Source organism: Platichthys flesus, chromosome 18 (genome assembly GCF_949316205.1).
Source record: "Platichthys flesus chromosome 18, fPlaFle2.1, whole genome shotgun sequence".
NCBI classification, from domain to species: domain Eukaryota; kingdom Metazoa; phylum Chordata; class Actinopteri; order Pleuronectiformes; family Pleuronectidae; genus Platichthys; species Platichthys flesus.
In genome coordinates, this window is record NC_084962.1 from 9131866 (window position 1) to 9157468 (window position 25603).

Genomic DNA, 25603 nt, shown 5'->3' on the forward strand with positions numbered 1-25603 from the left:
TGAAGCTGAGGCTCAGCCACACACAAAGCTTTGTATGGAAGGACCATGCAGATTTTAGCAGCAACGGCTGGGACTGAACGATTTCGAAAGTGAAAACCATCATGTAGGGCAGCAGTGAGGAGCAATGGCAAACAATGAAGAATGCAATAAAGAGTGGACACGCAAAAAAGCAAGCAACCAAATTGGTTCCGGAAAAATGACCTTTCAACCAAATCAGTCCAGGAACAATGACAAGAATTGAACAAAGGGGATGGAAATAGGAAATAAAGCAATAAAATCCCTTTTGTTAATCTGATGTGTCTCCACTGTATTTGACGACTTGCTTAAAAAGCGTTAATTAGTTTAATGACAGGTTAACATATGATTTCTGTGTTTTACAACTTCATCTTCACACACAAAGAAACCACCCAGGGTTGTTTGTTTGATCTACATTCATCAGTCACAACACTTATATGCTTGTTTGCCGTCTTGATTTAATAAAATCCATGTTCTAGCACTGCTCTTCAATTCACATGCAATATCTCACTTGTACACAACCTGTACATAAAAGTTTTTACATTGGGTTCAAAGCCAAACTATTTGACATGGTGGGCAGATTCACTATCCAGGGTCTCAGCAGATTTTAAAGATGGCAGCCCGAGGAGCTCAAACTGACAGCACGACCCCAGAAACTGTCTGATGTGTTAATGAGCAAGCGTTAGAGGTGCTCATAAAGGGATATTGTTACCTCTGGACAGCCCGAGTTCTCACTATTTCCAGGCTTTGTGCTTATGTCTCTGGAAACTAGTCATGAAGGCAGCAGGCTCCTACAACAATGAGCATACCGAGACAATGTCCAATCCTTGCCGCACGATACTGGTGCCAATTGTGCCTATGGCTTGCGGTACACTTATCTTCGAGACAAGGAATTAAGCTAAGATAAAGAATTGTTGGTTTGCAAACCTGTAAGTAGATATGTAACGACATGACGGCTCCAGTGAAGCCAAAGCATCTCCATCGCCACCTGGTGGCTGGCTGCAGTATAGGTAATACAGTCCACTATCTCATGAAAAGGCAGAGATGTGTCGTCCATCGTTTTACAAAGTCAATGGCTGTAACTCACTGAAGTAAGACAATAAAATAATCGACTCAATACTAATGATATAAACACATTCTGTGTTCTCCACATCATCCTAAGTAATGACATTGCATTACCCTTCTAAGATAGAATCATCATTATCAGCGTTACAATTAAAATAATCAGCATCACAGTGTCTAATCTTTATCCCATTTTCCCCACCACCACCATCATCTCAACATTCATTATTCTTATCACGTCACTGCCACTTCCATCGAAGCCATCTCACTGCAGCTTTTCACTTCCCTGCCCCCGTCCTTATGGAGCTACTCAATCTCATCCACGGCGTCATATAATTCAGGGCATTTACAACAGAATGCTCCCAAAGGTGATATAGCATTATTGCTGGCCGTGTCACAAAATATGACCCAATAAATATTTTGCCCTTGTTTAACGGTCATTTTAGAGGCTGGATTTAAGTTAGCAATGAATAATAAAAGAAGTGAAAAGTGCCAAATTGCAAGACAGAGTGGTCTGTGTGTGTGTGTGTGTGTGTGTGTGTGTGTGTGTTTGTGTGTGTGTATGTGTCTGTGTGTGTGTCTGTTCTTAGTTTGGAAAGCAGGAAAACTAGCAGGTTGTATCAGGCATTCTGGTTCCTCATCGAGCATACTGGCCAAGTAAATTTGTTTAATTAGTAAACCTGGCAAATTGCATCGGCTCCTAGAGTTCTGTGTGTGTGTGTGTGTGTGTGTGTGTGTGTGTGTGTTTGTGGTATTTTTGTTCAAGTCCAAACCAACAGCAGGGCCCAATACTTTTTTCTACTCCTGCTCCAAAAACGTTTTCCAGCCAGCAATTCGAGGACTGAAAATCTCCTCAGCGGTGATGAAACCGTGTCATGGTTCCCTGATGATTTTCCAATCACTGTCATTCTGCCCAAACAATGCTGCAGCTGGAATGAAGTCCAGCCACATTCAAGTTTAATAGTGATGAAATCTCCAGCAATCTCTAGAAAACGAAATAGAGTCCGGCTGTTTTTCATTTGACCCCTTTTCTGTCGGGGTGAAAAGAAACAACTCCAGCACCATCACAATGCTGCAACTCTTGGTTCCTTTTGCCCTTAAGTGAGTCAGTTGGTACAAATCTACTCAAACTACTGGACCTCCAGTACCTTGACCTGTATGTGAGTCAGAGATGATTCAAACTGTTAGAAGCAAGAGGAAATTCAACATGCATCCTTGGTTCAAATGTTTTGCAGGTTCAAACATTGACTCATAAACCAACAGCATATTTAAATGATTGTTAAAGTCCGAGAAAATAAAATCTTGAGTCTTTGAAAGATGCACGGAAATGTTTTCACACGTTCAACAAGAAAATGAAACCTGGCTTAACAATAGGTGCAATGTTCAGGCCACTTGGAGGCAGCAGAAACAAGCAGTAAGCACCAACCACCAAGTGTCTATATCAGTTATCCTTGAGGCTCAATCCCAGCTGCTACTGGGTTAGAGGTGGCTCACATTTATGCTCACATTCGCACCTGCAGGCAATTCAGAGCCACCAATTAACTTCTCCTGCATGTCTTTGGACTGTGGGAGACAGAGGGAGAAAACCCACAAAGGCACGGGGACCACATGACACTGACATATTGTAAACTTTGAACTTTATAACTGCACATTTAAGCAAACAGTTGCTACTTAAACATCCATCAGGTAAGGAGCAATGCAATCAATCTTTAGAATGTCTGCGTTTTCCTGGCAACAAGGCGGAATGTAAGTCCTACTCTTTTTTTGGCTTAAATTTTTCTTTTCCACCGACTCCTGATAAAGAAATCTTCCTCCTCAGCTGTTAAATGCTCCGTTTCGTTCGCCAGCTGGTTGTTCACTTTGTCAGTCTGCTGTTAGTGTTGGGCTTGGAGGATGGACTGGTTTCATCGGAGCTTTCACACAAAAAAAAGCTGCTTCTTGTGTCTGGAGCAACGATGATAAGAATGAACCGATGGTCTTAATCTGTGGGCCGCAGCAACAATGAGCCGAAAGACGATTAAAAAAAAAAAAAAAACTCCATCGAGCCGAGAGAACGTGTCATCAGGTGGCTAGCACTTGTCATTTATTCTCTTCAAGGGAGACTCTTTTTACGCAAGTACTCATTTTGTCCATTGTCAAAATAAGAATAATGATCACTGCACCTTCAAACCATTTCCACTGAATGTGGAAAATCCTGAAATTCTTAATCATTGAATTACGACAGATGAAAATGTGCCTTTTCAGCCATTGTTACCGAAACCTTGGTTTGCTCATCAGCCAGTTTGAGACCTCCTCAGGTATGTGATGCATACAGATGCTGCTGCCATAGGTATGGGATAATGGGGACTGGTCGTTCACAGATAAATCTTGGTAATGCTATTTGGCAGCAAAGGAGCAGCAGAAATGATCTCCGCAGAGACAATGACAGCAGACACTCATTTCATTCTCCTGCATTTCCTGATTGGTATTCACACATTGTATTGGCTGAGCTAGCCAGGTGTCAAGAGCTGACATATGTATTTTCCACGGCGTATTTTCTCCAATTCCTTCAAACAATTCCTTGGGTCCAAACAGTGAGATGTTGATTTGACAGCAGCAGGGAAGGAGGATGGCAGCAAGCATCCATTAGCGGGCGGAGGAGCGGTGTACTCACCAAGTTGCCATCATTATACCTGGCCCTCTCCCCAGACGAGGCAGGCAGTTACAGATGTCTGCCTATTGGGTTTGGCAGCACAAGTACAGGCCATCCGCTGCCATTGTCTCTCTCCGCACCATCACGCAAACGCAAACAGACACACACGGACCGTCTCTCTTTTGCTTACTCTGTAACTCGTCCTTCCTCCCGCTCGCTATTTCCAAGTGAACACCCTGCCCCTGTGTGTGAGACTGACCACTGAGATGCTCTGTGTGGAAGAGAGTCTGCTACTGGTCTTCACTCTGCTCTCATTGTGCCAACGCCATCCAAATGCCAGTGATGCCTGCAGGGCAAGCCCGCTGTGTGCGTATGCTTGTGTAGAGTGCGCTTACGTGGCTTTATGCCTCTGTGTGTGTATGTGTTTATGGCGGCGCGCTTCCCCTCTCGCCCACGGGTGAGGCCGTGCTGTGATCCTGCCTCGGCTCCTCAACAGGAGGCCTCTCGTTGGCGCTGCTGACAGAAAAGAATGGTGTGTGTTTGCTTGTTTGCTTTTTAAGCCAAAATTGGGACTGGACTTTCTTATTGGGTCTCAGTAGCCCCACACATCTCTAGGGTCACAGCTGGAAGGAATCTCCAAGTGTAGAGGCTGATTGCTGGAGCCTGTCAGCGGGATCCATCAGCCATCACTGTGTCTGCAGCAGCAGACACACTGCAGTGAGAGCTGACTGCAAAACATAGAAATACTTGGCACTTTGCATTTCTTTTACAGCAATGAGAGCCAGAGTTGTGTGCACTGACGTCTTTGAGAATAAACAACAGCCTGCTGCCCTCTTTTCTGGTAAGTGCTATGACATCACTCCCATCACCATGGCAACAGCTCTCTCTACTACTGGAACTCCTGCAGAGTGTGCGTATGTATGTGTGAGAGTGTGTTTAGACAGCTTGAGGACAATGAGTTGGTCACAATGTGACAGGACTCTGTCTCTTCTGAGTTCTGGGCCTATGGGACAGAGAGAAGGGTTATGTTGGTCCATTGTGGCCACATTTGTGAATCTGTGTGTTTGTGTGTGTGTGAGTGTGTGTGTGCATACAAGCATCCGTACAACAAGTTGCTGAAGTGTAATAAATGTCTACAGATGTGTTAAAATTGGCTTAGTGCAATGACAAACTGCAGTGGCAGATTGCTGACCACACTGACATACTGCTGTGTGTGTGCATGTGTTTGAGCTGTATGCTGCTCCCCTGAGATTTTATAAGTTGTCTTACGATCAATCACACAAACCATGAATCCATGTGAGTGAGATTGTGCAGCGGCAGGCTTTAAATACCAACACTCTCATTGGCTATAATCTGATTTACGACCACACAGCTCTCTGTAACGATGGCAGTATATTTTTTTTAACATTTACCCAACCATAAAGAAATGGCCATTGCCCCAGTTTAGAAATGCACAAACACACACCTCCAGTAGCACCACGCTCTCTGCTGCTAAGCGTTGAGCAGGAGTCCAAAAGGACCAGAGTTTATGTATATCGCTCAAGGGGCCTCGATAGTAGCTAATGAGGGAGGGAAAGTCTTTCTTGTTCGTGTTTGCCTTCCAGATTTTCCCAGCTGGACTGGGAGGTGACTTCCCAGATGGCCACCTCCATAAAGCATGACTTGAGGGGGTGCAGTTGAGGCTAGATGCTGGTACACTGTGCATAATGTACCGAGCTATCCCATCTCATTAACATATTTTATGGACTTCGCACAAGGCGAGCACTCATCACAGTATAGCTGCAGCCGAAAAGGCCTATCAACCTTTAATTTTACTGAACCTCTATGAATGTGCGTGTATGTATTTACAGATTAACGAGTGTGTGTTTTCCCCTTTTCAGCTATGACATCCATAACCCTCCTCTGCAAAGTATGTTCTGCTGACATATGCAGCCAGGTGGTTATGTGGCTGTCGTTATAGAAGTGGTATTGGCTGTGGCATCGACTGTTGTCATGCAGCAGATTTGTCAGGACAGCTTGCCAGCTGTGGGACAGCTGTTTATTCCCAGTTCACAGCTTGGGACCGTTTTGGGACTTGAATTGGCCTGTTTATCCAATGTTTGGATCAACAGCTTTCTAATGTGACCATTTCAGCCCACTTTGCAGACCTTTACTTTATTTTGCACCGTAAAAATATTTTTGGGTTTCATATGTGATTCTATATATAGAACATATATTGAACATTTTTGATTGCGGATGTGAAACTTTGTGAGAACTCCACATGTACAAATATAAAGGATGTATAAGGACACTCGGGCGTGAACATTTCCTTCAAGATCAACTCCTATCTCGCCATGTTAAAGAAACCTCTAGGAAATTCTTAGATAAGCCTGTTTATCTACTCCAACAGTTAATGGTTTCTTAAAGGTACGCCCACCCACTCCTCAAAGTTTCATGGCACTTGTTCAGGAGTTTTGTGTAATCATGCTCACAATCAAACAAACAAGCCAACAAACAACAGCAATGCAAACTATACCTTCTCAGCGGGTGGTATGACACGTCCACCAATGTGCGTCCACTCACGGGGACCAATCAGCAGTTGAACCATTGCTCCGTGTAGGTGAGTCAGGACGCGGACCAGGTTTCTCTTTAATGGGGTCAGTGAATTTGCCGCAAAAACAAACACATCAGCGCAGTCGCCAGCCAGCGGCCATGCTGTCCCTATTAGACTCACATGTGGCACGGTCACTCGGACGATGGCAGCTCGTGGTGATTCGGAGTCAACCAGACAACGGTTGGAAGGGGAATAGACGAGAGATGAGCAAGTCTGCTGTGAGCTTCAGATGACTCAAATTCATTTCAGAAAAGAAAGAACAAAACAGCCTGTACGTTGTGATTATTAAACCAGCTCATATATTTTAATCAACTGCGAGGATAATTGATTTGCTTAATTCATTAACTGCGGTGATTCTTGAAATTGACAGAAACACTGGGTGCTAATTGCGGGGCTCATCACGGAGGGATTTATCCGCCTCACGAGAAGAGAGAGGTGACTTTCAATCCAGATACTTTCTTTGTGATCGTCAGTCACACCCGAGATGAGCGGCTGCTGCGTGTGAAGCCGGGATGCATCAACAGGGACTGTTATCGTCACCACTGTAAGATTGTAATATGTTTTTTTTTTTTTTTTAACCGAGACGGCAGTATCTGGTGTTTACAATAATTACACACATCGGGGGCACTGAGTGGGTGTCGGCTTTGTGGATTGGAGTTGAAAACGGGCTTTAACTGTCAAAAATCCATCTACAATAACTCCACATGCCATCAAATCTCTGAGCTGGTCCCAATGGTATTTCAAGTCAGATACCAAATAACATTTCCTTGCCACAGACGTTGAGTGGCAATAATCGAGCAAGACACACCCACTAAACACACAGGCTAATGAGGGGATTAATCGGCTCGACCCTGTTAGAAGTTTATGGGATGTTTTATGGTTTACACTAACGATCGTAACTCTTCTCGACTGTTCCTTTGTCTTGTGCTTCTTAATCCTGACAGTATCCAAAGGGGAGGTGTGTGTCCTCGTTTCCAGACCCCGCTCATAAATAAGCATTAGCCTCGCAATCTCTGGAAGTCCCGACGAGAACAGAAGTCGCTAACTTAATGAGTATGTCACGATAGTAAATATTAGTGCTGTTTTGCAAAAGGGAGAAATCATGAAACGTGTTGAAATCTGTGTTCATCAAAAGCTGAAAGAAATGGGTGTAATAAATATTCTCTTTTATCAAGGCCCTGCTGTGGCTGGGACTAAGCTTGTGTTTGGAATCTGGAACCGGGGCCAACGCTGGAACAGCGAGCGAGCTACGAAGCGTTCAGACTCGACACTTTCGGCTCAACCGCTTTCCAACCACTTCCCCAGCACAAAACGCTGGCAGACCTACGGTGTAATCTTCTCTAAACGCTTTTATTAAGACGTCTAATTGCGGCTCTGGGTTTCTCCCTTCAGGAGAACAGGCAGAGGAACAAAAACGGGGCTTATTCACCCCAAAACAAGCTGCAGGCGTAAGGCGAGGCAGAGGCACACGGCGCTGTAGTACACAAGCGCTACAGTGTTCCGCTTAGCGAAGACACTCCTTTGATTCATGGCATCAATCTGACGGAAAGAAGCATCACGCATAACAGCCATTCAGCAGCAAAACAGCCCAGGCACATCCTGGGAAAGTAGCAGGAATAGTAACCGGCAGAAGCAAAACTCCACACATTATTTCCAATGACAGGGACAGCTCTATGATAAAAAGGAGCACTTTTTTTTATAATTCATACCTGCACATCTGACGTGAACAATAAAAGCATAAGAAGAGATCACATCTAAGCCTTGATGAGACCTTTCATTTCATACAATTGCACTCATTTCCCCACTTATTTTCTCAGAGCAGCACCATTTCTTTAAAACATTAAAGGGTCTGTTTGAATGCATTGGTGTGGCACTCCAAAATAAGAGGCCGCACTACTTAAAAGATAATGAGGAAACAATCTTGGCGGATACGATTGATCCCACTGTTTCATAGCGTCTGGGATTATCAAAGGATTATCTAACGCGAATTATGCATCCAAGGTTGACATGCGGCTTTCATGTTCACGCTGTGAGTGGCGGCGAGGTGTGTGAAAAACAAGATGCCGAGAGAAGAAGAAGGTGTAGGTGTGTGTCAGCCAATGTGTGTGCGTGCAGCGTAAGCATATAAGGGGAACTGAGGCTTGCGATCACAAGTCGCGCAACATCACACAACCCCAAAAGTCACTTATTGGCAGTGAACACACGCTGGTAAAATTCAAAGCAAAAACCCACAACTTCTTTGCCTTCCGCAACAAAAACCCACTCCTCCCCCCACCCCAAACACCACACACATAGCAGATCTGTGTAGGGATGAGTGAGCAGGCAGGAAACTCCCAACCGAGGCATCTCTGAGGCGTCGTGTTGATCGGGGTCACGTCCCTCAGTGGAGTCGATGGGTGATGGGGTAATGCGTGGTGACACCGGAACGTAACCACTGGTTTTCTGCTCGTACGCACAAAGAACACCGTCCCTGTGCTGTTACACGTTTTCCCTCTTTGTCTCTCTAACCACTTTATTTAAGGCCTGTACAAGAACATGTTGTCTACTGTGCTAAATGCAAGCTCTCTATTTCTTGCCTCTCAAGTTGTTCCAGGCTTTTTTTCGAGCAGATGGAAACATTTGACAGCTGATTATGACCTTTGATTATTTTTCATATGACGAATTTGATTATTACTGATGTTACAATAGAGAAGCAGAGGATCTAAAAAAAGACAGGGACAGGCCGCTGCAACACTGCTCTGTTTCTAGGAGATTGACATTTTAAATGATATAGCTCAGTGGACAGGGTGGACTGATATGTCGTGTTATCAACATGCTTTCTACATGTATACAAATGTTAGTCGGAGCAGTGGTGGAAGCAGCCAATTAGATGGAAGGACGATGGATGTTTAGTCCCTGATTAGTTGGACTGACGGAGTCGGTTTCGGTTCAGAGAAGTAAGATTAAACAGTCAATGGAGTGTGTGGTGCTGTAACACAATGCTGCGTGCAGTAAATGTGAACACAGTCGAATACAGTGGTTTTCAGCCTTGGACAGAATACTGGAATTTAATCTGGCAGTTAACAATAGTCTAATGAGGATATACATGCACTGTCCCAACCTGTGGAGACCATCCAGGAAAAGCTTTAATGGAACAGTTCACCCAAAATCTCTCTCTCTTGCTCACTGCAAGTAGTTGTGGTTTCATCTGCGGATGCCTTAAGATACTTGTCATTGAGACGGTTCCAGAGAAGTCATGGTTGTCATTTTGAAGTGAGATTATTCTCCGGAACAAATCTTAAAAAAAAATTGTTAAAATTGCAACTACAATGCAGCTTTAAAAGTTTAAAAGTGAGAACCACAGAGGAGGTTTCTTCCTCTCCTGCTGATTTCAGGTGCATCTTCAGTGACATATGTATAAAAACATCAGCATCTTCTCTGCTAGAAACCACTGGAGGTTCATTGGGAAAGAAAATCATTGAGAATTTGGATGAACTGCCCTTCTAAAGAAATGAATTAAACTTTTTATTATTGCTACCATTCTGTTACATTCTGAATTTAAGGTGGCGTATTATGCACATATTCAGGTTCATATGTGTTATTTGTATTATTGCTTGAAAACCTGAACTTGCTCATGTCCAGCAATAAAGTATATTTTATTATAAATAACTATTTACAGTGTCAGTTTTTACTTCCAAAGAATTGTCTATGATAATCTGACTGGACACAACAAAATTCATATTATTTTAAAACTGACGGGCTTGACAGCAAAAACTGTGTTTTCTTTAAAAGTGTTCTAGCCGGACAGCCTAAGAAACTAGAATGTTTTTCTTTACTTCGACACTAGTGTTTTTCAGTTTGTGTGTGTGTATTTTATGTTGGGGGAGGTGTGTAGATGCTTCGCTGACACAACGGGGTGTGAGGCTCACCAGTTGTGGATGAGATGTTGACGTCGATGCTGATCTCGGGGATGCCTCCTCCCTTCAGGGCGGCCACGCAGGTGTACGTGCCGAAGTCGGTGAACTTGAGGTCTATGATGTCCAGGTTGGTGGTCCCTGGGGAGATGTCGGGGTCCGTCTGGGTGATGACCATACGCTCCGAGCTCCGCAGCCCACGGCCGTTCTTCAGCCAGCTAAACGTCAGCTCCTCTGGTGGGGTCGCCTCCACCTAGAACATTTGTTACCTGACGTGTATTACACTGAAACGTGACCTATTCTAACTGCTTGTGTGTGTGTACTTCTTTTGACTATACCTGACAAGATATCTTGACTTCACGTCCAATCTGGATGTTGTCGTCGTTGTGGTAGGGGTCAGGAGTGATCCAGAATCGTCCCTTTTTCAAAGCTGTGGAAGAAAAATCGATTGCGTTAAAGCTAGATCTACAATTGTAAACAAATCCTCTCTTTCTCTGCAAGTCTCTGACACACTGCAACAACAAACCCTGGGACCTTCACTGTAGGTTACGACCGCCCTTGTTTTATTGATGTAATTTCTGAGAAGTAATCCCAGAGACGGGGTTTTATGGATTTTTTAAATAGATTTTTTCTCAGCAATTTTATTTTGTTTAATGTCCACACTTGTGCCGTAAAGTGCCGGTACGCACCTCTCCAGTGAACGCGTTGTAACTCTGTCGGTGTGACTCATACTTGCTCAGCATTTGCACACTTCACACACTCTCTACATGCTGTGAAAGACTGGATTGTGTAACAGCTACCTGAAATAACTGATCTGAGCAGAGAACGATTGTTTTTCCCTCATGCGTGTTACCTCACCACCTAGGTCGTGAAATTGTAACAGTGGTTTGAACCTGAAGTGTAAGTGATGTCGCTGATATGACAACCGTGACTGTTCGTTTAAAGAAGCAACTGAAACTTTAGCTGTTGATGCAGCGGAGGGTCAAACAGAGAAGTTAACAGATGCTTTGATCCAACATGAATACTGAAAGCTGTGGACTGAGGAATCTCACAGCATTGGAGCAGGCAAACGCACACAGAGAAACAAACACACACACACACACACACACACACAAACCTGCACAGAAACACACACTGAAATTGAAGAGATACCGAGCAAAATATCAACCATTCCTAATCCAATTTGGATCGCAACTCCATTTTCGAAGCATAGCTTCTCTGAACAGCAGAAAGAAGATGATTTCATTATAATGCATGCTGTTTTGGTTCCAAACCCTGCGCCTACTGTTCAATTCATCTCCTGGGCAAAAACAGCTGACGGCACCATGGAAATCTTTTCATCTAGCAATTCCCAAGTGACATTATCATATTCAGTTTGTTAAAGGCAAAATGAAAACAAAACATGTGTGTCAGATTTAAACACAGGAAATTGAATGTGCAAGGCACCGGGATGCCTGCAGAGCCGCACGTTCGGGGGAAGAGACGAACGACACATGTCTACTTGACGTGATCCGCCTCCTCCCGTTTGAGTCGGCGTGCAGAGGATCCTGTTTGTGACGCATGTCAAATAATACAATCATGTCACACTCCACCCTTTAAAAACCAAGTGCATTTGCATTTATGTATTTGTATCCTATATATATTCCTATTCTCCACGGCACTGCCTGTCTATCAAGTTGTTTAGAAAATTCAGTAGTACTGGCGTGGAAACTGTGGTAATCATCATAATGTGGTGTGCTGCATATCTGTGACCTTTATGGATACAAAGATAATACAAGGCATCACTAACAACCCACACTTATTTCCCATTTGGGCTCAGATCCGCATCACAGTATACATCCAACACATGCTGTAAATGCCAACATTGAATTTCCTAAAGCCAACATACACAGTGAAAGGTTAATGACATATAGCGGAGGCCATGAGGCGAGTGTCTCTATAAGGAGATTCATATTTTCCTTCAATCCCATGTGAGGCAGTGAAATCATGTGCATGTGGACACGTTGTACGTATATGGTGACAGCGTCAAAAGGATTTTGTGTCGCTGTGACATCCCCATAAGACCTGGTAGGAAGTAGTATCCCCACACACACACGCATTCACGCACACACTTCTAAGGGAGGGATTGTGCTGTCACAGGTGACAGTGGATAAACATTTGGATTAACTGCTCTTCTCCATTTCCCCTTCATCCTGCTCAAATATATTCTCCACTCAATTCAAGAAACTGTAACACAACCATGGCAGACATAGCTGTTCTTTACTGCAAAGCCAGAGCTGAGCTTTTTCATGAAAATGTCTCTGTAAATATTTTTAAATTTAAATTTTGAGGAAATGCCCACAAGCGTACGTTTCAGTGCTCTGGAATAAAAAAAATGGTATTCGGCTGAATAAATGCTCCACAAAATTGGACCTTGCGGCAGACTGAAACTCTGGTGCGGTGCAGATAAACTTTACCGACCGCAGGATGTGATGAATCAAAGTTGGCCCATTGCCCCTATTTAATGACGACTGAGTGTAAATGGTCCATGTTACAATGTAGACTTGATGGTTGGAGTGGATCTTAAGGTTAGGGCCTTGAGGAGCTGAGCACTAATCGTTGATCAGGGCTGTAATCATGAAGTGTTTAATGATTCTCTCCATCTAGAAGAAACCAAACTTAGCACTGTTACACTGTTTGCCTTATTCCATCACACCCCCATCTCTTTATTCATTCACTTTAAATTGAGCTGGGAAGTGACTAGTCAGGTTGGTACCTCTGTGAGATGTGTGATAGCACTTAAGAGAGTGAAGCGGGGCACTCAGAGTGGTTTCTGTGCTACAATCACAGTGTGTTGTCGTTTCAGTGTTTTTCTTCTATGCGAACATCGAGTGTAGTTCAACTATCCCCAAAAATATCAGCAAGTAAAAATCAACCTGTGTAAAAAAAAGTGATACCATTAACTGTTTTGAAATTAAGAAGAAGCCCCACTCTGATATATTAATAATCCCAATACTAATGTGACTATTTTATTTATTCTGAACGAGAAATTTACTCTGATTATAGGATGTTTACATAAATTATGTTTCTTTTTAAATCTTTATTTAAGAGCGTGGTCTTTTAGTTATTGATATCACATTCAGATTTACAAAACGCTTTCACTCAAAACTTAAATATACCCTACTTGTGCTTAGATTTGCTCTGCTTGTTCTCAAATGCACCTGCTCTCAGATATTTTGTTGCTTCGACAGCTTTCCTGCACTCCGGCCCCTGTTATGGAGCGCAGGAAGTGCGAGAGCTCACTTTTTGTGCAAAGAGGAGAGCTGACGCTGGGGCGCAAGAAATCTAAGCACAAGCAGGGGATGTTTGAGTGGTAGCGCAGGGTTTTGAGTGGAAGGATTGCAAACTCAGAATTTGAAATCAATTATGACACGCGGATAGAATATTTCATTCATTTTCCAAGTTTAAATGTTACAGAGCCTAGTCTGATTATGATTGTCCTCAACATTACGTCCACTACATCATACGCCCGACAACAACTTGAAATACTGTAATTATTCCAGAATACTACCATATAAACCTTTTAGTGTTTTCTTTCTAATTCTGCAAAACTTAACTTCAAGTCCACAACATTTTTTCCATCTTGATTACACTCAAACCCAGCGTATAATGCAAACTAATGTGAAAACCCCAGTAGGAGTATGCAATAAAGATAAAGAGATTAAAATAAGACTGAAGTTGTAAATCTCCACTTGTCTTCATTAAATTATTGCTTATTCCAGATAAGATATTAATTGGGTTTAGTTCTTCAGAAAATATTATTAACCTTGCAGTATCTTATTCAGACAATTGGCCTAATATGCTTTATATCGGAATATTGGTGTCCATATAAACGTGTGTACAGCCGCAATCTAAACAACCACCTCTTCCTCACCTTTTGTTTAATTTATAAACCAGATTTATTCTATTCTATTAGAAGACATCTCTGACCTACTGTTTGTCTACTTTGTTAAGAAATAAAGTCCACCATAAGAGCAACATTCTCCTTTGACAACGCCCTGCACTTTACATTCAGATCGCACAACCGCAGATCTTCAGTATGAGCTAACCTGGGAGGGGAAATCTCAGATTAAATCTGAGTGGTCACCTCAGTGTCCCCTACATTTTCCAATACTTCTTCCTCCGGGTGACTCAGCTTTCACTCTGTTCAGCACAGACCTGCGGTGCACGTCGAAATAGCCGGTGCTGCACATGTGCACTCATGCATATTTCAGCATCGGTTCCCTCCCGGCCTCCTCCGCCTTCAAACCTCCATTCCTGCCATTTTATTTGACTATAAATATTGAATAGCAAGGAGGCATTCCTGTAAATCGACTACATTTGTGTACAAGAGAGATAAGTGGGCATTACTTCCCGCCGGCTGTAGTAAATTTTGCTGGACAGCTGCTGTGACTAAAATGGTGCCTGTTTCTTTATGCATGATAGAGAATCTAAAAGTAGAGTAGTTTTAAAAAAAAGGGGAAACTGTGGGGAGGTGAGAAGAGCAGAGGGGGGGAGACTTTATCGCAATGTCCCCCGTCCTTCTACATTCCTAAAAAACAATTCATGGCAAAAGAAATGAATCTTTAACAAAGGTTCTGCATGGAGACAGAACTTTCCCATTTGCTCTGGAGAAAAAACACTGGCTCCAACTATTGCGACACAATTTCCACAACACCATTACTATCCTACAAAGGGAATACTGCATTTTTCGGACATTAGTATTTTACCACTGTATGTAGGCTAGACAAATCCTGTGAAACATGTACAAATCAATACTTGAGCCTTGTGAAAAACATCCATGTGCCTGCGTAAAGCAATTGCAAATCAAGATGCACTTACTGGATCCTTTTCAAAGGTTTCAGTTGTGTCACATTATCTCTCTTTCCCCTAAGTGGGTTGATTCACATTTAGATAAAGTCCACAGTCCATTGGCTGCTAAGTAGGGTTGCAGCCAAATCAGAATATTTCATCACATGGCACCTTCCAGGTTTTTTAGCTACAAGGCTCTGGTTCTTGCTCCATCATGTGTCTCTCCTGCCGGGCTCCTGAAAGCATTGTCACAGTCCACATCACTCTGGATGACAGAAGAGGAAGTGGAGCTATAGTTCATAACTCCATCATAGCTACCTGATGCATAAGCAAACTTAGAACCTGCCAAGGGCCAGTGGTGTATAAAGTTCTTGAAAGCCATACTTGAGTAAAAGTACATATATCTTACTTGAAAATGACTTCGTTAAAGGTACTTTACCACAGTATAACCACTAAAACATTCTGTAAATATCACTAAACCTGGACCTTTCATCAGTAGCAGGAGTGATACACAATGCCCCTTCTGATCACTCAGTAACCAGAAACAAGTTATAGGCACACAAAATAAGATAGTTTCTCTTTTGTTAACAGCTGCACTTTGCTAGTACAAATAAGAAAAACTCACTGGACTCAATCTTGTTTTGCTGCCAAATTTCAGACCGAATAATAAAAACTGAACTGAACCGAGCTCCTGCAGGAGAACCTTGATCATTTTAAAGGGAATAAATGGATTGGGAATGTGCTGGTGTTGATTAAGTCCCTCCTCTTTGTACACACATCGCTATTCCTCATTGGATGATTTAGTGAGGTCCTCGGATCGGCCCCGCCAGAGTCGGAGCGCCGAGAAGACGATAAAACTGGATTCTAGTGGAAGTCAAACTCGTAACAGGGTTCCTGATGGTGAACCTGCGGAGGGATCATGACTGGTACAGCCTGCTTGACCCCGGTCGACCAAGGCAGACCGACCAACCTCACACTCAGGTAGGCAGAGACCCTCTCGCAGATGTTTATCAAGGGCTAAGAGAGGTCAGGAGCAGCTCTGGACTTGAACTAACATTCAAGAGCAAATGGAAACAAGGTATCAGCCTCCCGTTTCAAGCCTTCTCCATCTCTGTTTAGGACGTGACAAGGTCAAAATGAAATCTAAGTACAGCGAGGCAGCTAAAAAGCAGTGATCTAACTAATAAAATGACTTGAGTTAAGTGCTCCTCTCAGCTACTTCTTAAATGTGCAGTGAGGCTGTGGTGCCACTGGTAGATATCATGATAACCGGTTTTGGTTTTCTGTGTATGTATCATGTATCATCCCCACAACCTCGCTAAAGCTGATATGAGCCATACAACATTAAAAAGTGTAGAAAATAACTTTCACTCTGAGAGATGATGCCAACAACTACTTTCACTTCATTCTTCACATCGGCCAAATAATTTTAGACCTATAAATATGATGTAACCCAACCCCTGTACATGTTCTCTCCAATCGTAACTTACCTGTGATGAACGTGCTTGTTGTCTTATGTCCTGTCTTTGTTATTATCTCAATTATTTTTTCAATAAAGACAAAACAGTGTACAAAAAGCCAGAGTGCATTGTGAGTATGGCAACCAGCTTTTCTATAAATGAGTGATCTTTCACTCCAAGCTTTATGAACATTATTTAATTATTTCTGCCAAGAGATTTGTGGATTAAACTCATTTAAGAGATTTTCCAGGCAACATGACAAAAAAGTTGAATCGTGTCATCTCAGTCTGAATGGATACAATTCCTCTTCACAGGCTTTATCTGGATCGCATTCGGTGTTTGGACTCTTCGATAAATATTCAGCGCTCCGAGTGAGATTGATTTACAACAGCTTGTTAGCTTGGACTAGGTGGCATCTGCTTTGCTAGGTGCCAAGTGAAGCAAGGTGCGATAAGCAGAATGTAAGCACACAGAGGGGAAAATCCACTGATATTTTTTTTTAAACATTGTCAGTATCACAAGCTCTGGGGCACAAAACACAACTCAGCATATGCGCAAACAAATTCTGCATGCATTATTGATGGATTTTTGGGAGCTGGTTCCCTTTTATCATCATCAGAGCTTCTTGTCATTGAACCTTGATTGTGGCAACAGGCCAGGGAGTAAAACATCCACTATGGGGACACTTGCAGGTGCTACTTTATTCTTAGTACTATAAGGAGAAGAAAGAGTTCTGCTTCTGCTCACATTTGCATCAGATGCCTCCTGTAGCCCATTTAGCCGGTGATTGCAGGCAGTTCTGTGGATATTCATTGCGTTCTTTCAGATCATTACCACACACTTTTCACTGTTCTCCTGTTCCATCTTTTAAAACCACAAACTGAAGTGCTCCTGCCTGCAGGGAGCCTGTAAGTACGATTCTCCGCAGCTTTAATAGCTTGTGGGAATAATGTGTGGCTTGTACATGAAAAGCGCAGATAATCGCACAAAGAGAAAAGCCTTGGTTGAGGCCTTCTTCTACAGAGAGCTCGTGTCACACAGCAGGATTACAATGCTGCCTCATGGGAGCTTCTTAGCAGGGCAGAGGTACACACAGCCCTGGTGACACGCACATATGTACACACGTACGGATGAAGACACAAAGGCATCAGAAATGTGCACACACCGCCAGCAGCACGACAGGAACAATATGTTTGAATGTGTGTTTTTTTTTTCAGCCCTCACTCTCTCCAGTACATTCTCTCTGCCGTTGTTTGGTTGAGAAGAAAGACATGCCTCACTCCACTCTGCCTCTGAATCATTATCCTCCCATTTACCCATCAGTCCATCTCATTTTTCAGTCTGCCCTGTCTGTCCGTCTCTCGGCAGGCCTCACACTGTGCTCTCCATTCACTCTCACAGAGAATATCAGCATGAGGAGTGAACTCATCTCTCGGAGCCAGATGGATGTCTCTCTAACTGCCACTCTCCTCTGCCTCAAGGTTAAACACAAAAAAAGGACAACGGTCATTAGCAAGGCTCAACACACAAGGCATTCCAAACACCTTTCATTTTTCCTGTTATCACCCCATGCATCCCCACTTTAGCACCAGCACCTTCCTCATGCACCAGCACCTTTACAGTATCACACATGTCCATTCCTTGGTGGGAGAGTGCTGGAGTCCCAAACGCTGCTCTCAACCTTCAGGCTGACCTCCGGCTAAAATGTATGCTAAAAGGGATTCATTTGCACACACAGGCGCTGAATGCACAAACAAAACATGCACATGCACACAAATACACACACAAATACAACCGCACACAGACAGTCCTGAGGGCCGCAGCCCAAGAAACTGGCCCGCCTGTGCCAGTTCTGGCCGTCCAGCCATTAAATCTGGCATTCATGAATGGAAATGGATTCAGCTTTCCACCAGAATTTGTTCCAAAGCAAATTTGATAAGGGTCATTCACATGTTGACTCACCAGGTTTTTACAAGGCGCGTCATGATTGTTTACTCCCCTACAAAGAGTCTGACTACAAACAGCGGGGACTCGGACTGGGAAAAGATTGTATATTCACTTGTCTATATGTACCAGCAAGCCTCCAATCAGAGTAACAAGTAGTGGATTGTAACTTGTGTGTTTATGCTCTGATGTGTGCATGTGTTTGGAATTAGTTGTGTCTACTTAAGCAGGTCAGCATGATGAGTGTTTTGGGTTGAAAAAAGCCTTGAGAAGTCCTGGAGGACTTGTCGAGGAAATCCAATGATTTGCCTCACACATCGGAAATACACACTGCTTTGCATGCATTTGTGGATTTCTGTGTGTTTGTGTGCACATGGAAGCAAAATGCTGGCCATTCAAGCAACACCACCTCCAGTTAAATACTCTCCATTTGAGAGCTGCCTACACTGATACAGAAAAATTACCTGGATGAAGTTACTGTATAAAGTACTCGGACCTTTGTATCACTGCTTGGTGTCTTTGTTGGGCACAGAATGGACTCAAGTGGCAGGAGGAAGCAGGGATTTGACCTGCATTTGAAGACGTGTTGCGGACCCTTAATCCATGAAAAGGATCTTGTCAGAAGGGTGATGTGTTGCCAGTAGCCTGCTGGGCTGACTGTGGAGCTGGCCAGGCCCTGGAAGGCAGTATGGCTGGTGGCACAGTATGGCCAGAGAAACTACCATCTGCTGGGAAGCGATGTGTTTTCTCTCTCACTCACACGCACGCACGCATGCACACACACACACACACACTCAGCCCCCCTTTGGCAACAGCAGTTTGAGAGGGCTTCTCAAGGACTGGAGAGGGGGGTGATTGAGCTGAGACAGGCGCCGATGAGGCCACAGAGTGACCTGACTGAACATGCAGAATAAACTCAGCGTAGCAAAACCAAAAATGTTGGTGCTTCATGTACACAGGCAGCATGTGCACATGAATATCAACATAAATGTGCACATACACCCACAGACTGATGACACGCATTTCTGTGACATCCTTCATGGCCACAGCTAAAGAAAAATATTTCTTTGACAAAGCATGTATACACTCTTGACTTTGTACTATGTGCGACTGTTTTATTATCCCCATTTCAGATACCTGCACATTTTATCAACAGGAATTATGCACACATGCACACGCACACACAGTCTACCAGAGAATGCACAATGTGACATGCAGTCAATTGATTTAAGTGCCATGATGGTACTCTATATGGTAGTTGATATTGTATAGTGGTTTGCTGAGTAGCTTCAATAGAATTCCACTGCAATCATACATGAAAGATTGACATTATAAGCGAAGTTGATAACATGGTTAAATCAAGTCACGACTGCCTCACCCTATCCTGCTTCTAGTGTTGGTTTCGTTCAAATCAAAGAAATAAAATCATTTTTTCTCTCTCGATCCAAACATCTGACAGTCTCCACGGTGGAAACTTAGCACGCACCCAAACCAAACCAACCACGCAGTCCCCTTGATATGAAAAGAAGCTGTGAGCTTGTTTTCATGCAGCGTGACTCTGAGTAGAGTCACGGCTCGGTATGATAAAGTGCCTCAGACAAGCCGCAAGAGCATGAGCACACAATGGAGAAATTATTCAGATCGAGGCGGCATCATGGACACGCTTTGGCTTGTTAAATGTCAGTGGCAGAGTCAGACATCAGAAAATAATTATGGAGAGAATGTACGTGTACAAGTCATGTTTATTTTATCACCTAAAAATCATACATGTTTGGAGTCATGGAAATGGTTGAGAATGAAATGACAACGGGGCCCTGTGACAACTAAAATCCATTACAAGGTGTAGTGTCCCCACCGCATAACAAAAAGTCTGTAATAAAAACCCATGTAATGCATTTGGACACTTTCCTGTCACTGTAGATTTATACTGCACCCCCACCCCTCGTCATCTGGTGCATGTTGATCCCAAAATTGCATTTGCGTCAGTGACAGCTCATCAGACTCAGGAGAGCGCCTCTGAGATGTGTGATAACAGGCTGAACTCATCTCCTGTCAATTAGCAATGTCAGACAGACCCCTCCTCCTTACCAACCGATTGTTTCTCACTGTTTATGAGCCTGTCAAAGAAATGAAATAAAGACAGCACTAGTTTTGGATGTTAAAGCATCTGCTGATCCCATTTAAATGTGTCTTCCTTTTTAATTGGCTTTACTGTGATAAACAAAGTCCAAACTAAATTGAGATGTCACGTAAGTATGTTATCTAAAATGTTTGCTCGGTGACCGTTCGTCAAAAGAGGGGAGGAGATGAGCTGGAAACCAGGAGGAGGGAGGGCGCCAAACCAGCCACCAGCGACCAGAGAGTATTCTGGTTAAGGGTTGAAACACTGAAGGAAGGTTGGGCACCACCTGGAGACTGCTGAGGTTCAAGCCATTAGGGGACTAGCTGGGGCGACAATCTAGTGATGAATTTATATAGTCTAAATACATGTATTTCCAAGGCATTTAGGCCTCTGACTTTTTTTTTCAGACTGACTTGTTGTCTTTGGTTTTAAAATGTGTGATGACTCACTGACTTGATTTACTCAGGACAGAGTTATAAATCTAGTTTATCCCCTCCACTACGTGATTGTCTCTTGTTTAAACATCCACAGTAAATGACTGGGTCACAGAGACGTCAGCTATGACTTCAAGAGATTACATAAGACTACTGATCGATGCTCATCTCTCAAAAAAAAAGGGGGGGGGGGTATCACTGTTTATCTATTGAAGGTGAATGAAGGATGTGGTGGATCCTGGACACTGAGCCAAAGTCAGTGAATCCCCTCAATGAGAATACAGAATTGAGAGCTAACAGCAAACTCAGCAGGGTCAAGTAACCACTGTATTGGATTTATAAAGCCAATTGGTTGCAGTTTGCACAAATTGAACTGCATAATCAATGACTGAGTACCCTGCATGCCATTTAGTCAGAATAATGCATGTGTGGCTTTGGTAATCTTTTAGAAAGTAACATAGCAGCCATTGTGTGACGCACTGGAAGAATAAGCTAAGTATCTTATTCAAACGTATATACAGGCCACACATGTGAACAGTAATAAAGAAACTTCAACATAAAACTGTAAAATTGGGGGGGCGGGGTGAAACACTGCTTCACTGCAAATACACCAGGTAGGATGAAAGCTACATTTTCTAACCTGACTCTGCACCAAAGACATAAACATCCAGCACGCAAACAATAAAATGTGACAGCATATTACAGAAGTGTTTAAGGAGGACTAACTAACGGCCATTTTGAAGTAGCTCCGGCGCAAATCAACGTGGCGTCATCACAAGCCGAGCAAACAGCCCATTCCAGGCGTTCTAAGAAATGTTTTGATGATATTTCGCTCAGACGAGAACCACTGGGAACTCCAGACGTGTGTCACATGGATGAGAACATGGAATTTACTGCAGCGATTACCTCCACTGAATCCGCTCTGACTTATTTGTTCCAGCAGGATTCAGATTCAAATGTGCTCAATGTGCGTGTGTGTAAGATTTTCTGAGGAAAACTTCAAATGTAAACAGGATGAGTGGATGTGGATCATCCTGTGAATGCTGTTTCGCCTGCAAGTATCCCAATAATTAATGCATCCTTTTTTTATTCACCTGCAAGAGGTGGACTGAAGTTTCACATTCAGGACGCTGGGGTCCTCTGTTGTGTCATAGATGAAAGCCTAGTCCCACGTCAACCTAAATCCTGCAGCTTAGTAATAGCAGTTGATTTAACAGTATGAAAGTCAATTTCCTCATGGATTATGTTCCATCTGTGCAGGTCTTCTAACAAGACAGCTTTTTTCACTGTTAGTGAAATTGCCTGTCTTGCGTATTAATCTTCAAAGTAGTTTTGAGCATTTCACCGTGTGCAACATATGGCAGGTTCGTAAATACAAAGTTCCCTCTACACTAAATGTTTGCTAAAAGCAGCACTTTGCTATTAATGAGGTACAGCAAGATCAAAGGTTTCTCTTCTTCTTGTGATTATCAGGTGAAGAGCAGCTTGACAAATAAATATTTTCCTAATAATGGCCAATCTGGCAGCAGCGAGCCTAACCCTGCTGATCTTGTTTATTATTGGTTAGCCACTTTTTTAATCTATGTATTATAATTAATGTTTTCTAACTTGCCTTTAGCATTGTCCTTGACCGTCTTAGAGTAGCCTTACTGATAATATTTGAGAAATCTGATTGTCTGTGATTGGAAGGTCAAACTGTCAAGCTTCAGATCTGAAGGACACTTGTTAAAACTATAAATTAATTACATTTCAATTTGTAATACGATTAACACGGCAATTCTAATATGAATTATAAAACAAACATTAATAGCATGCATTGCATGGCTGGAATTTGTAATCTCTGAACAAATGAAGAGACAAGCAGAAGATATTTTCTAAAATGTACAATCCTAAAAAAAATATTTGAGCTCCCTGATATATTATACACAACCATTTCATCTATTATTTTGTGACACTTAGTGCACATTACAACTGATGGCCCTTGTATCCCTAGTATTATGCTTCACCTATAATTCAATTTCTTTGTCATTGTTAACACTGGATGCTGGAAGTGTTTGGTATTAAACAAAAAACAAAAAAACAATAAATCAAATAAATAACTTGTTATGATCATTATAAAAACATTGTACCAGTTTATTCCAGTTACAGATTTTTTATTTTTTTTTAATAATTTGCTTTCATTTTAATTATACTGCAATTATACAGCAAATTTGAACAGAACAATAAACAGATAATTTTGAAATAGAGGCTGCAGATGTAAATTAAACAAATTAAATGCAAATTCAAATCTCTCACATAACTTAAGATGGTGGTGCATGCCTTCTCCTAACTAGTGTGATTGGCTTTGTGTGAGCAGAAGCTGACGGGAAGTAAATTCAGAGCTGACATCCTTTAAATGTTCTCAGAGGAATATACAGGACTCAGACAAGAGCAAGAACATGAAATGCATTTTCTCTTTGATTTCTATAGCAAACAGGAGATAGATTTGCTCGCGTGTACTTGTTGAGCATAGTAAAGGAGATTGAGGGTAAGGGGGCAAACTCGGGTCAGAAATCCCCTTCATGAAAATTATATTGTTGCCATTGGGGAAAATACGATTAATTGATCGTAAAGATGTCATTTTGAAATAAAGACTATTCTGAAATGAAAATGAAATCAAAAATGTTCTAAAAGGCTTAGACCAAAGGCAAATTGACGAAATAGAAATTGATACTGAGTTGACTCAGTATCAATATTATCTATCACATTATTGAACTCTATTATTTTGGGGGTCTGTACATTACACAGTCATTCCTTCTCACCTCGCACAACAATGGTGGTGGACTTCTTCGCCGGGTTTCCCACATTGTTGCTGGCCACGCAGCTGTACACCCCCGCCTCATCTGAGGAGATGGCGGGCAGCGTGAGCGTACCCCCCTTCACCACGCTTCTCAGCGGCAGGACGTCATTACTGCTGAGCCAGTTGAGTATTGGGGTAGGCTCCCCACCTGTGGTGATGCACACCAGCGATACGGTCTGGCCAGGATTGACCACGATGGGATCCTCCACCAGCAGCTTGATGGAAGGGGAGGCTGTGGAGGAAGAGAGTGTGGAGTCTAAGAATGACTGGCAGAAGATGGACAACTTTGGCAGTTATGACAATTATACTATAACTCTGCTGAGAAAGAGCACAGCACTTCATCCGCCTTTTCTACCTTTATGAAGGCAGCTTTGTGCATTGTTGGACAGAGCTTTGGGTTTATTTTGCCAAGCTTCCAGTAGAAATGCGTCTTACCTGTCTTATTGGTGAGTCTGAAGATGACACTGCGGTCGGGGATCCCACACACATTTCTCACGGAGGCGACGCAGCTGTAGTTTGCGTAGTCCTGAGGCCGCAAGTTCTTCAGCTTGAGGATCTTTGTTTCCCCCTGCAGCTCAGACCAAAGCAATACTGGTATGAACATGTGCGTAAACAAATCAACACAAGCATGTAGAAAGCATCAAAAGGCCAAAAAGCTCCGCAGGAAGGTCAAAGAGATGAATATATAAAGTTTGAATGAATCCAAAGAAAAAAAAGGCAGCAAAATGTAAGAATATTTCTCTAAAATAACAAGTAAAAGTTTCTATAATTTTTCAAGAAAAAGATTTGTCATCTTGCCGACATGTGGATTATCCTTCATTTCATGTCCCTGCAAACAGCTTCTGAAATGTGGATGGTTCAGTGGGGGAAAAACAAGCGTTGACACATAATTTGTGTTTGATTCCAGCCGGGCCTGTCAGCCGTGAGCCCCGCCCAGGAGGATATGATGACAATGTGAACCTCTGATCTGACTGACTCTAGCGTGAGGACGCAGGGCAGATTAAAACACGAGTCAGCCTCACGCTGGGGCCGTCCACACAACATGGCAATCACTCGCATCTTTCGAACCCCTTCGTAGCCAGCGAGGCTCAGGGATAAGTTAATTGTATTAGATTAGCCATGCAGGCCACACTCCACTTCCTTTCTTCCTTTCTGTCACCCCCTCTGCTTGGGAGCAGATATGGTGAGATGAGGTCTCTGGTATGCAGGCTTTACTCACAGCAGGGGGCAACGGAAGGCCGGGAAGGCGGGGGGGGGGGGGGTGGGGGTGGGGGGGCGGATTGGAAGGAAAATCTATTTGGAAAATGCAAGGGGCAGAGCAGGAATGGAAAGGACAAACACATTAAACCGAATTGGAGAGGGGGAATTGACGGGACATATTGATGTAGAGATTGAACGCTAAAGCGCACAGGAGCTTCGGGAACAGGAGGCCTGGCTGTCGGTAAAGGGCAAAGGAATTATTGAGAAATTTATTGTCGCTGTCACGGGGAAATATTTTATCTCCAGCTTTGTTTTTGCCTTCATTTTAGGAATTATTTATATATAAATAAAACTAAATCTAAAAATTAAACCTATACTTTCATTGCAGCAGGGAAAGTTGTTGACTGCATTAGAGCCAAGAAAATGATGAAGGCAGCATAAACGACTATTCGTACAAGCTGAGGGTCTGAGGAGAGATGAAATTGCTCTATTACACTTTTGATAATTGCCCCACTCTGACACACTTTGGGGCGAGAATTATGTTGTGAGAGGTGGAAGGGAAAGAGCAGAAAGGACGGG

At 42.9% G+C, this 25603-nt stretch overlaps 1 protein-coding gene across 1 annotated transcript in view; it reads right to left on the reverse strand.

Moving 5' to 3' along the window:
* The window catches only part of LOC133973915 (MAM domain-containing glycosylphosphatidylinositol anchor protein 2-like), a 78553-nt gene extending 54125 nt beyond the window's left edge, over positions 1-24428 (reverse strand). Inside the window, exons 1-4 of the mRNA XM_062411990.1 lie at positions 24260-24428; positions 23787-24056; positions 10534-10625; positions 10211-10448 (exon numbers count right to left, since the gene is read on the reverse strand). Coding sequence (XP_062267974.1) covers positions 10211-10448; positions 10534-10625; positions 23787-24056; positions 24260-24428 — 769 coding nt within the window. The remainder of the gene's footprint in view (positions 1-10210; positions 10449-10533; positions 10626-23786; positions 24057-24259) is intronic.
* Between the last annotated feature and the right edge of the window lie 1175 nt (positions 24429-25603).